This window comes from Ctenopharyngodon idella, chromosome 10 (genome assembly GCF_019924925.1).
Source record: "Ctenopharyngodon idella isolate HZGC_01 chromosome 10, HZGC01, whole genome shotgun sequence".
NCBI classification, from domain to species: domain Eukaryota; kingdom Metazoa; phylum Chordata; class Actinopteri; order Cypriniformes; family Xenocyprididae; genus Ctenopharyngodon; species Ctenopharyngodon idella.
In genome coordinates this window covers 18103319-18116757 of record NC_067229.1, presented here as the reverse complement: position 1 = coordinate 18116757, position 13439 = coordinate 18103319, and the positions used below count along the sequence as shown (strand labels likewise).

Here is a 13439-nt window from a genome sequence, read left to right as displayed (position 1 = left end):
ATGTTGCTAAGCCTGTTAAACTCAGCCACCCACAGTCTGTTCACTGATCATTGAGCATATTGTTTACAAATATGAGCTTTGTCAAACTGGCAAGCTCTAAACTGATTGGTCTATATGTCTTTCTTTAGTTTTGTCATTCTATATATGCATCCATCCTTTTTTCATTCTATATATCTATTTGTCATGTTGATCTCTCTATATTTTGTCCTTCTACAGTATCTATCTATCTATCCATCCATCCATCCATCCATTAACTTAGCACTATTAATTTAACTATTAAATTAAACTGTCTATTAAAGGGTTAGTTCACCCAATAATGAAAATTCTGTCATTTATTACTCACCCTCATGTCGTTCCACACACGTAAGACCTTTGTTCATCTTCGGAACACAAATCAAGATATTTTTGATGAAATCTGAGAGGGTTTTTTATCCCCCATAGATAACATAACATTAAGGTTGAACCACTGTAGTCACGTTGACTATTTTAACAATGTCTTTACTACTTTTCTGGACCTTGAATGTGGTAATTATGTTGCTTTCTATGGAGGATAAAAAAAACTTCTAAGATTTCATATCTTCATTTGTGTTCTGAAGATGAACAAAGGTATACGGGTGTGGTACGACATGAGGGTGAGTACTTAATGACAGAAATTTCATTTTTGGGCAAACTAACCCTTTAAATTAACACTATCTGTCTATTACCTTAGCTATTAATTAACTTATCTTTCCCTTAACAAAGGAATATATTCTGACACTCCATATAGTGAAACCCTAAACTGTCTTTTTGCATTATTTGTGCCTGGTAATGATTATTGTTAAGTGAGCCGCTAAAATCCATTTGGCCCCAAAGAGGGAATGGAAATGCAGTTTTATGTCACCACTAAGGGCTGTTTGACTCCAGCCTCCAGCCATGTGACCACACACACACACACACACACACACACACACACAGACAGGCCAGACAGACACACACATACACATGTCAGCTATAGTGAACATGCCATACACAGTCACCATTAACAAAGTCATTGAGGGCTAATCAATAGGCAGTGAGGCCTTTCAGAAGACAAAAGTGTTTAGTTCTAACAGCTGACTTAAGCCTTCTATTTTGGGCTTAGTGAAAAGGGCAGCCTGGCAATTTTTAGTAGAGAAAAAAAAATAAATCTGTGGACTAGCCATCAGCACTTTCAGAATGTTCTAGTAAGACTGATATGGTTGGGAGAACAGGTTTTGAGTAGTTTTTATAGCATTTCCCTACCTGTGAGACAATATACTGATGGTTAAAGTAAAAAAAAAAAGCTTTAAAATATTAAAAATATTATACTGCTGATATCTCTAGAAATGATACATGAGACGCAATCCATTACAAATAAGTAGTAAAATATCCAAATCCCTCATGCTAATCTACATTTGCTCTATAACACAAGGTCGGCTTACATGTGATTCACCACCTCGGCAGTGACTTGCTTACTAAACCATGCTAATTTCTGACTGTGACAACAGGGTTGTTATGGCAATGCTGGAATCCCTGTGCCAGAGTTCCGCAGGCCGGCTTCTGTTTCACAACGGTTGCCATAACATCAACGGAACTCTCAGACAGAATCCCACAATGCTTAGGGCCCTTCTGTCGGCCTTGTCTACAAAAGCAATAACGCACATCCTTATGAGGAAGAGATACTTTCAATCACAAACACAAAACTTGTACTTGGTTCTTAAAAAAAAAAGTTTAAAGGACAAAGAAATGAGAATATCAACATGCTAAAAAGAAATGATGGCACATATGTGGCAAGAGTCCACAAGAAGAGTATTTCAAGAAGAAAAAAACAGACTAAATAAAGATGAAACATGTACTCTGCTCGTTCATAATTTAAGGTAATTTGAAGGCTTAGTGGCTGACATTGCTTTTTCTGTATGTTTCTATTTATTTCATGTTGCTAAGCCTGTTAAACTCAGCCGCCCCCCAGTCTGTTCACTGATCATTGAGCATATTGTTTACAAATATGAGCTTTGTCAAACTGGCAAGCTCTAAACTGATTGGTCTATATGTCTTTCTTTAGTTTTGTCATTCTATATATGCATCCATCCTTTTTTTCATTCTATATATCTATCTGTCATGTTGATCTAGATATATTTTGTCCTTCTACAGTATCTATCTATCTCTTCTTATCTATCTATCTATCTATCTATCTACCCTTTTCATCGTTCTATATCCATCCATCATTTGTTTTATATATATCTGTCATTTTGTCATTCTAATGTATTTATACATCTAGCTGTCGTTTTTATTTATCCTCCATCCATCCATCCATCATCCATCTATTTTGACCTATCCATTCATCCAGTCAGCATTTTATTGTTCTATATCTGTCCGTCATTTTATCATTCTATACACACATATTATATATAAAATATTCAAAGTCCTTGAAAACATCCCATAATGATGCTCTGCATCAAAATCTGGGTTCTTTGCACTGCTAAAACATACACCATAAAAAAATTCTGGGAAGATAACAGAAAATTTTAGGCCTTTGCTTCCCTGGGGATGAGTGATGATCAAAGGGTGAGTAAATAAACCTCCATAAATGCATCACTGTGGGCGCCAACACAAAACTACACAAAGCCACTAACTCACAGCATCAGTCCAGTTCGTTCACGAAATATCACAATCTTGTAGCACATCTCACTGATTAGCACTAGCGCAGGCAAGAAAAATAAACAGCAAAAGAGAGACTTTTTGAGTAGAGGGAAGTGTGTGAAGAAAAGGTGCCTGGAATTTGCTTCAAATCAGGGGAATATTGATGAGAGGTAAATGTTTGATTTGAGACCTAGTGAGTGACTGAAAGAGAGCTAATCAAGTTTGTTCAGCTAGCAAAATCAGGGATCTTATTGCAAAAGCTCCAGAATGTTTTACTAATGACCTGCCGGCTGCTCAGTCAGGTTCATTCAGGAGTGTCGGGTTCGGCCGGAGGAAAAGGTAAATAGGAGGATTCCGTCGCGCCACTTTCACGGCGATTATGTCGCTACTGACATAAGACCTGGGATTTCGACGAGAGGACGTGTTTTGAAGGAGTATCTAACCAAGGATTTGCTGAATGCGTCTTGGGTGTTAGAAAACCGTGGTAAACCCATTTGCTGCAAGAGCGTCTCAGGTATCAATCCGTGTGTGTTCAACAATGCATCTGTGTTCAGCACCTTGGACAGCGCCTCCCCTAAAACCACTTGCTCTGTTGTTTCCTTATCAGATCTTCTAATTAATTCAGAGCACTTAGTGGTAATGATTTAAATGCAATTAAAACATGCTCTAACCTCAGTAGGAGGATGTAGCCGAGATATTATCTATAATGTTACAATAAGGTTTAACTATAAATCCTAATCCTTGTTCCATACTCTACACTGTAGACAAAATACAGAGTGATTTAAATGTTCTTATATAATAGCATGCAGCTTAAAGACAAAATTAATCAAAATTTGCCGTTTTACACTGAAACAACTTTTCTTTTCCAGTAATATCATCAAGGCCGCTTATTTTTCAGCCCCTCCACTACAAAAACCTGTCTCTATTCTAGTATGTATCGTCAACTTTTTTACTATCCAGTCAATTCCTTATTAATAAAATTAAGCTCCACCTACATTTCTTATCACTGTCTAGTTTCACTCTTCATAAATAATTTGCATTACTGAGAAAAAAAATTGTTGAGGTTGGTATAATATTATAAACTACTGTTCAAAAGTTTGGGGGTCAGTAAGAATTTTTTTGGTAACACTTTATTTCGATAGTCCATTTTAGACATTCCTCTAACTTTGAATAACTTTGAAACTACACGTCAGTTACCGATCATTATGATATTAGTAAACTGTCTGCTTAATATCTGCTAACATTTTATTTTGATGGTCCCTAACAGACATTCTACTGACTATAAATAATCCTCTACTAATATTCTGATGAGAGTTAGTTGACATGCAGTTGCAAAGTTACTTATAGTTTTATAACTGTGTAGAACTAGAAAATAATGAGGAGACACTAATAAAAAGCAAAAACATTAATCATATCCACAGAAACCCATTAGACCTAAGCAAGCTACACTAAGGCCACAGGCTGACCATAAGACTTCATTAAGAATGAAGATTTTAAATGCTCGATCAAAGACAAAATAAGAGTAACGATCAGGAGCTGACAGTTTTTTATATAATTGACATTCATTGCCTCAAGCAAACATTCAGCAGGAGTGCATGTAGAGGAAGCTCACAAACTAAAGCGTGCGTGAGTTTGTGTGGGGCTCGGGATGACAGGTCTAGCGTGCCAATTCTACTCCCCCAGCAAGCTTCCCTTCCCAAATGTTCATGTCTGCTTGCATTGCAACAGTGACATTTGTGACTGAACATGTGAACAAGCCCCCTCTGGTTAAGGATGGCTGTAAACAGTTTGGTGGAGGTATCGAGTGTTGACATCTCCCGTGTTATGTGCCTTGTTATTCCCTTCTCTGTCTGCATCTTTCTCCCTGTGTTCCACTCTTGCTGATATTCAGCACAATCACACATTTTGGAGATTCATAAGGGGTGAAAATGTTCCAGCAGTTACACAAGAGATCTATGATATTTATCAACATAACAGTACAAACAGCAAAAATTGTTTATATCCTGCAATAAAGGCACTGAGACTGTGTTCTCCCAAATTATTTATCAGTAATTTTAGTAACTAGCCTAAGCAAAAATTGGTAAGCAAATTATACTAATGAACAATCAAGGGAACCTAATTTTGTTTTTGCTATTTTACAAGTTAGTGTGTATTAGCATGTTGCTATGCTAGCCACCTAACACCTGCTAACCCCCAAGTATTGATATTCTGGTCTCATTTACTTTTATGTCTGTGTTGTGTTACTAGCCTAAACAAAACCAAAAATTAGTAAGCAAATCATACTAATATTTTCTCACATAAGTTGATTTGGAGCTAATTTGATTTGCTAGATTACAAGTTAGTTTTAGTATGTTGTTGATATTCGTTTGCTAACCACCTAACACCTGCTAACCTCCAAGTATTGATATTCTTGTCTCATTTACAGGTATGTGATTTTATTGCCAATTCTATTGTCTGTCAGGTGAAAATTATAAGTCTGGACACTTAGAAAAATAATAGCACACCTCAACAAGCTGCATAATTTGAGGTATCAGCCTTAGCAAACATTGCTAATAACTAACTGCAGTCTGAAATGTGACAGTCTCGCAAACAAACAGACTTTCCACCAATTACATTTTCAATAAAAGTTCTCACAATGCCTCCAGAACACCTCCATCAACACTTCAGAAGTTCTGAGCACTCTTTTCCTGTCATAGGCTCATAACTGCATTTAATGATCTACTGAACAACAATGGACACCCTCCTTCTCACCCCGTCTCTTTGACAGCCCACAATCACATCCTTCTATAATATTCTAATTGAGCGCAGCCTCTTCATTAAGCAAAGATGAATATTCAATGGCGAATATCCAAAGTGTCCCCGGGCTCAGTGTGAGGCTGGGCCTCGATAGCCATCCATCCAATACAGATTAAATTAAGGGACATAATAGTTCCCCCATCTGCCTGTTAACTCCTTCCTTTAAGCAGGGTTACAGATGATAAACAAATCTCAAAAGGGACTAGAAGAGTGCTATTAGCACTATCACGTCTATCAGCACATGCTAAGTGCTCATGTTTTAAACTTTTAACTTAACCGAATTTATCGAACTTTCGAACTCTGATATTAGATATCTATAGAGCAGGATGTTGATTAATCAGCCTGGTCGATGTCGATATTCACTTTTAATAGAGCACTTAGTAATTTTTTCCCTCATTTAAGAAGTTTTACATGAACAACTCAGTAGTATTTTAGAAAAAAAAAAAATAATATATATATATATATATATATATATAAAATATATAAAATAAAAAAAAAAAAAAAAAAATATATATATATATATATATATATATTCAAAATCATGTACACCACTAGATGATGACGACAGTTTAATATGTATCACAAAAAGTGGTTTTGTTTAAGAAGGAGTGGGTCGCCTCATGGGGGCAGCCATGTTGAAATCACATGACCATCTTAGTAAACTCCTAAAATTGGACACGTTTGCTAACATAGTAAATTAATCATGTCCCACTGCAAATATCGCATTTATGCAATCAGTAACCGTAAACTTTTGTGAGATTCTACATCCACACCACTAGGTGTCAGTATGAGATCAAGATGACCACCAGCACAGTTGGTGCAACACTACCAAAAAATGACTAAGTACACCTTTAAGTGAAAAAAAATAAAGTTCATGATTAAACCTGTCTAGCTAACATTTAGCAAACATTTAACCAACAACAATGTCAGTTATCTTTTATGTTGATAATCATGCAAAACAAATGCTATTATTTTTTCTTTACACATTCGCTGTGTCCGAAATCACATACTCTCAAGTAGGTTTTTATTTTGAATAAGTACTTTGTGAGTGCAAAAAAAGTGCACTCTATATAGTATGATTGTGTAGTGAATGTAATCCGGATGTACTACATTTGCCATGTTGTCACTGTCATGTGATATACCAGCGTCAGTCGCTTCATTGCCATTCACAAATCCACTCCCGTGGCCTCATGGGATGGTAAAGTGTCCATTGTATGCGCACTTCAGAATCTTACCGGAAGTAGTAGGTCATCTGGGTACTTTTTGTCTAATGTAATTTTGGACATACTTTTTTTGTCACATACTGTTTTTCGCCTGTATATAGTAGAGAAGTATGGATTTTGGACGCAACCATTATATTCAAAACATTGAAAAATTATGAGATAAATATCTTAGTAGAAATATCCAAGGATTTCTGCCATCCGCGAATACCCCAAGGATATAACATTACGCAATGCCAGATCAAAATGGGATGTAATTGTGCACATTAGTACATTATACATCACCTCTAGGCATTATGAGGAAATTTGGCTCTTTAACCATAAAATTGGGCAGTCTGGCCCTCTTACAGAAGATTTCCATCTTATTATCTCCATTATATCAACAATGTCGCCTATGACTTATCTAGATGAAGCAATGCTGAATAGTGTAGTTACTAAAATGAGGCCGTACTTTAGTAGCCATAATAAAAATAAGAGGTGGTATTTGTAATATGTGGTTGTAACCATCATCTCAAATATGATAATTTCCTTTACAACCTCAAAATGTTCTGTTTCAACACTAATATCACCTGTTCTAGTCCCAAAAGTCAATGGCAGTGCGTTAAATGATTTGGTTAATGTAAAATACTTTCAAAAATAAGCAGAATTAATATTGAACCACTATTGATTCAACATGTTTTCTACAGTAAAAGTAAAGATGGGGAGAAAAATAGCCTTCACTGATGTGAACTGTGTGGTGCATTAGCAGGCTGTTGAGGTTAGCATCACATTCAACATGGCCATTGCATCACAAAGACCCATTCACACAGAGCCAGCATGAATAGCTGTTTTTCAATGGCATGCCAGAATCTTGGGGGGGTCGGCCTTTTGGAGAACATCCATGAGTTTCCACCTTCTTCTAAAACTCCTATCCTTTTGACAGATCTGCTCTTTAGATGACAAATAGTTGGTCTGTTTCTATAAGTTTATAATTCTGTAGCTCTTAAAATATGATCGTTAAGACTAAAGCAGATGTCAGATGACAGCTCTGACAAATGAGCCATAGCAGAGGCTATAAGCCTCCCTAAGGAGAAATTTTAAAGCTCAAACTTTCTCGTATTTACTTTGACTGCAAACAAGATGCAGCTTCAAAGAAGAAGAAAAAAATTACTCCGAAATGGCACTCTGAACATCTCCTCATCATGTCACATCATATATGTGTGATTCTTCAATTAGAGACACTTTTGACCAACTAAAAGCTTGAAAAGTGTAACTTCTTCAAACCTGATCAACCAGAAGTATATTTTGGTATATTGTGTGGTGATAGTAGTGTTATTTTAGTATTATTTACATACTATTAGAATATGCATTAATATTTTGATAATATTTAAAGTAGTAATTGAAGTTTAGTAAATGTAGTACTTCAACTTAATCTTATTTTATTTCAGTTAGTTGCCAAGACAACATTTCTAATTTTTGTTTAAGTTTTTAAAGTTTTTCAACTAATATTTTTATTTTATTTCAGCTGTATTTTAAATAACGAAAACAATTTTGAATAGTTTTAGTTAATGATAACAACACTGTGGTAGGGATTTTGATATGGTGTATAATGGTAATGAAATTTTTATTTTTTTAAAAGTTGTATGCCTTGGGGTAAGTTTACACTACATAACAATGTAGTAAAAACAAAAAAGTTTTCCTTTGCGTTTTTCGTGTACAGACGACAACACTGTCAAAACGAACCCCATTCACACAGATCCATGAAAACGACTAAAAGTGCTGTATTATTCATGCCAGGCCAGTAGTTGGCGATGTTACTTTGTAAAGAAACACTACGTGCCTATAGAATAAACACGTAATACACATGCGCATGACATCACTGTTTTCACAAATTCGCATTTTTGTAGTTTACACAGAGACGATAACGGTATCGTTTTAAAAAAACTTGCACTTTGAAACACGTTTTTTGAACCCAAAACGCTGTTATCATGCAAATGAACAGCCAAAACACATAAAAAGTTTTCCTTTAGTTGAAAACGGTGTCTTGTAAACGGGCTCTTGGTCTTGCTAATACAGCAAGCTAGTTACTGGTCAATTAACTTTAAATGCAAATGGAAAAAATAAAAATTTCAGACATTGCAATTATCAAATATTTAAGCAATAACTGTTACAACTAACTGATTTGACATATATTTGATATTTGATTTGAGATATATATATATATATATATATATATATATATATATATACATACAATGAATGTAAAACTATAAAAAGCCATGCAGATTAAGTTTATGTCCTAAGTTTGTCTTAATGTTTTTTTAATTATAAAATTTTAAACTGCATTCCAATAATCAAATACAAGTAAAACACAACTGTTCACTTAAATGCTTGACATATTTTTATGTTATAAAAATTGTACAAGTACAATAATTAAACATTCAAATTCTTAGGAAAAGGTGCAAAGCAGAATTGTCCTGATTTAAACATTTTTAGCCAATTTATTGTTTGCACACTCCTAAAAATGAAGAAAAAAACTAAAACTAAAACAGTCAATTAAGAAGTTTAAGGCTATTATAATTCATTCTTTAAATAGTTTTTTTCCTTAAAAAAAGTATTTTTCTATAAAATCATCCTTGAAGACAGAAAAGTAGCAGTAATTAAAGAATCACCAATATGAGTAATTAAAGTTCGAGGCGACTAAAAAGGCTTGTTGAAAATAGGTTTAATTTACTCAAACCACTAACACCACAACAAAACAGCCAGCAAATATCATCTAGCAAAGATATACTTGTGAAGGCTGCCATTTTGTATTGTGACTCACACGAGCACAGGAAGTGAACAAACAGAACTAAGTGTACACAACAATGCATCTTATTAATCTGCATTTATCTGACCAATGTGACATCTAGATTGTACATGACCAATCATATACCCGCCCTTAATGCTGTTCTCTCTGAAAATGGTGACTCATCAGACCCTTATGAGACTAATCATTCAAGTTCCCTATTTACTGCAGCAATGTTACCCCCCTTTATGATTCACACAAGGCTTTTTCATTCTTTTGAAGGTATACTGATGACCCCTACATTTGAATTTGCTTCTGTTTGTACATGAAGCTCGTCTAATTCTGTCAAGGCACAGTAGGGGGGGTGCAAACTGTACTGGCATTTCACGCATTGACGTGAAGCTTTCGGGTAAACCATTGCAACATGCTGACGGTGCATTTCAACAATGAAGACACTGTCCATTTATTTTGGAAGCTTATGTTCTCTGAGATGATGATTATGGTGATGTGAATGATAAGTGTTAGACCTAAATGTTAGATGTTTTTCCACCATATACACCTGTTGGAAACGCACCGCTCTTATCGCCCCCTGTCGGTCGAGTATGCTCAACATCAGCAGTGTGTACTACTGTATAACATCACTTTAGTATTCAACAGTCGTGCAGACAAATTTTCATGGTGAATTCAATACAATTCATAGCAATAGCCTGGTGAAAGTATTTAATACATAAAACGGGTTACGAATTTCTCACAACTCTTAACATAAAACATTCAACATGTTTTTATACATTTTATATGGCATCTAGTGACAGCATCAGATGTCCTTGCCTTCTCAAATCTTTAAATGATTTGTATGCCACATAAAATATACTTGAAATCAGTTGCAGGACTAATAGTTTAATGTGTATATTTACATCAAAAATGATAAATAAACATATTTTTCAACTCACCCACTCCGATTTTCTCGTCCTCGGTCGGTGTCCACATGATCCCGGTAAAATAACCAAGATATCAAAAGAGTTTCGGTTAAATGTCATGTACGATGACACATTAAAGTTCAAGCAGACGGTCAGACGTGTTTATCTCACAGCAGTATGTTTCATAAAACAAACGACATATTTCACACGTCAGCTCAGGTTTCCCATCCGTGCGCCTGGATCTCCCGTTATGGATGCGACGGCAGCAACATCTGAGGATGGAGACGATCATTTATTTATTTCATTGACTCGGTTAGTCGTGATTTAACACTGGAATCCGACAAAACAGCGCGAGGACAAACTAACCTTGAACGTTTCTCGAGTCTCGTGCGCGCGTGGTGTTCTTCTACGCGTAATCGATACAATTTTCCGTGATTTTACGGTGTGAACGGGAGACTCTTCAGCGCCGGTGCTGCGCCATCTTCATCTCTCCGTCCGTCCGCCGTCACATGACGCAGATTGTCGCTCTTTAACGGGACACGCGCTTTACAGTAGCAGTTAAAGCTCGATAGAGCGCGAGCTGGATTATTGACTCATGTTTGAGTTTTTAGGATGGTCAATACTTTAAAATACCTGACAGACACTTCACATTAGTTTTCATGCGACAGTGTAAATCACAGAAATTTACCATGGTACAGTCTTTCAACTAAAATAATGCACTTAGGCTATAGTCTAATCTAAAATTATAATAAATTAATATGCGATTTCTCAGCAGTAGCTATAAGAGACCTTTCACAATCTTTCTGTCGTTTGGTTTCGTTTATTTATTTATTTGTTTGTTTGTTTGTTTTCTCAGTTTTATTGTACAGAGAATGACTCACAGCAGCAGAATGTCCTGTTGGAGTGCTGAACGGTTATTTTCATACACAGTTCAGAGATTCAAAACTGCTTTTTTTAACCGACGTCACAACCAAATATTGAGCGGGAGTTCGGTTGACGTGTGCTGTATTAACGGAAGAAGTACCACAGAAATGGCAATAACTAATGTTAAATGTTATCGTGTTAAAACTGTTTTGTTATGGAAAATGTCACTAATTAGGGATGTTGTGCAGGCAGCGAGAGACAAAACACCTGTTATGCTTTTGGGCGTTGAGGGAAAAACTGAACTGGACAAGACCAGAGATTTGACCTCATATCTGAGAGGATTAAAGCAGTAGGAGTGACCTAAAATAGTTTGAAATACAAATTAAATCTCTAAAGACGCAATACAAAGTCTTTATACTATATCGTTACCCACATAGGTTCCCGAGGTGAAGGCGATTGACTTCCTGTTCACTGAAGGCCTAACGTTATTTGTAAGTGTGAACACATCCAAAATCTTTAGTCAGTGTGGGATTTTTATGTAAATCATTGTTTCATTACCCTGCTGGGGAAAAAAAGAGCTAAAAACAACCTAAGCTGGTTGGCTGGTCTTAGCTGGCTTAAGATGGCCAAGCTGGTCTCCCTGCCTGGCCAGTTAAGACCAGCCTGACCATCTAAAGATGTGGCCAAAACCCCTCTAAAACCAACCTGCAAATCCAGCAATGGCCAGGCTGGGAAACCAGCCAACTAGCTTAGACTAGTTTTATCTGGTTTTAGACCTATGATTAACATGCCATGTCTAAATGTGGGTTAACCAGCCATCAGCCAAACATGTTACAATTCTTAATCTGACTATCTGGGCATAATTATGTTGTCATGCAGGCCATATTGTCTTTTTGCAATGGCAAGTGTTCCAGGGAAGTTTTTGCACCACTCATTTACCATAACAAATTCATTACTTGTTGATGTATAAAAGGTACCAGACTGTATAAAAACTGCTCAAGACAGCAGTTATACACTTGTCTTTCGCTTTACTTATTTTTGTGTCATTTTTCTTCATTTCTCTCTACAGATTTGCACAGTGGATCGAGGAGATTCAAACACAGCTACTATCCTGTAGAAAGAAAACAATGATGGTACTGCAGAGGAATATTATCATGACAAGAGCAGGTGAAGGGGGGAATCAGGCGGGGGTGGGAGTCGCTCTCACTGCCCTTCCCATCTCATTTACCCAAGCATTCATTTAGAAATGACAGAGTCCATTAGTGTGTGTGTGTGTGTGTGTGTGTGTGTGTGTCTAGATTATAGGCACATTCTCTTTTACAAGTCTTTCACATGAATGTGCATCTGAGCATCAGGAATTTTTTTTTTTTTTTTTTTTTTCAAATCACAGAATAATCAAATGTGTGGTATTTTTACAATAATAATAAATAAAATACAAATTTTAAATATGTATTAATTATAATTACAACTAATATTGTAAATATTACATATAATTATCATAAATATTATAAATATTTATATTAAATTATAAATGCCTAACTAAAATCATAAACTGCATTAAAAAAAGCACAACTCAGATTACCCTGATGTTCCACGAGCCACTTAAAATCGGTTGTTTTTTTCCGAGCCACTGATGCATAAACTCAATTTCATTGTTTATTTTTAGATGTAAAGGTGATTGTCTGCTAACACCTAGATCCTGCGAGAACTGAATAAACATTCCGGACATGAGGTAACCATGGTGATGCGAACAGCAACCTGCCGCATTTTCCGAGGCAGCTTAATGGTCATTGTGGGTGTTGCGGATTCTCCTGACCTGCTGAGCAAGTCGTCCATGCATTGCCTTAATCAGATTCATAATTCTATTCATTCCAAGTCCATATTTATTGCAGCTGAATATATTGTTGCAGTTCCAGTGCTGTCTTATAGCCTTGAGAGCTTAAATTTAAACAAAAACCAATGATTAATTTAGCTTATTTTTGCAATCTAAATGCTTTTGCAGGCATTTTCTGTGTCTATGCAGCAACACGTATCAGCCAAAAAGGTCTGAATGTATATCGATGCTTTAAGAGCAAAGTATACCAAAATATTCATCTTTAATAGTTGTATTTTCAGCCTCTAGTGTGATGTATAAAACTGCATATAGAGTGAAGGGAATTTCTATTTGTTACTCTTGCTGGCTGTGATTCAAAAGACTTAAGAGAGGCCCTGAAACACGAACAGCACTGAGTCATAGCG

General features: G+C 36.0%; 1 protein-coding gene across 8 annotated transcripts in view; it reads right to left on the bottom strand.

Moving 5' to 3' along the window:
• The window catches only part of dock3 (dedicator of cytokinesis 3), a 226945-nt gene extending 215963 nt beyond the window's left edge, over positions 1-10982 (bottom strand). For 3 of the 8 annotated variants that reach the window (XM_051910298.1, XM_051910295.1, XM_051910296.1), the window contains exon 1: positions 10371-10958. In XM_051910298.1, the coding sequence (XP_051766258.1) occupies positions 10371-10407 (37 nt within the window). In that variant the 5' untranslated portion in view covers positions 10408-10958. Of the gene's footprint in view, positions 1-10370 lie in introns of all 8 variants that reach the window. The other 5 variants (XM_051910292.1, XM_051910297.1, XM_051910293.1 and 2 more) reach the window with 4 other exon arrangements.
• Positions 10983-13439: the final 2457 nt, after the last annotated feature.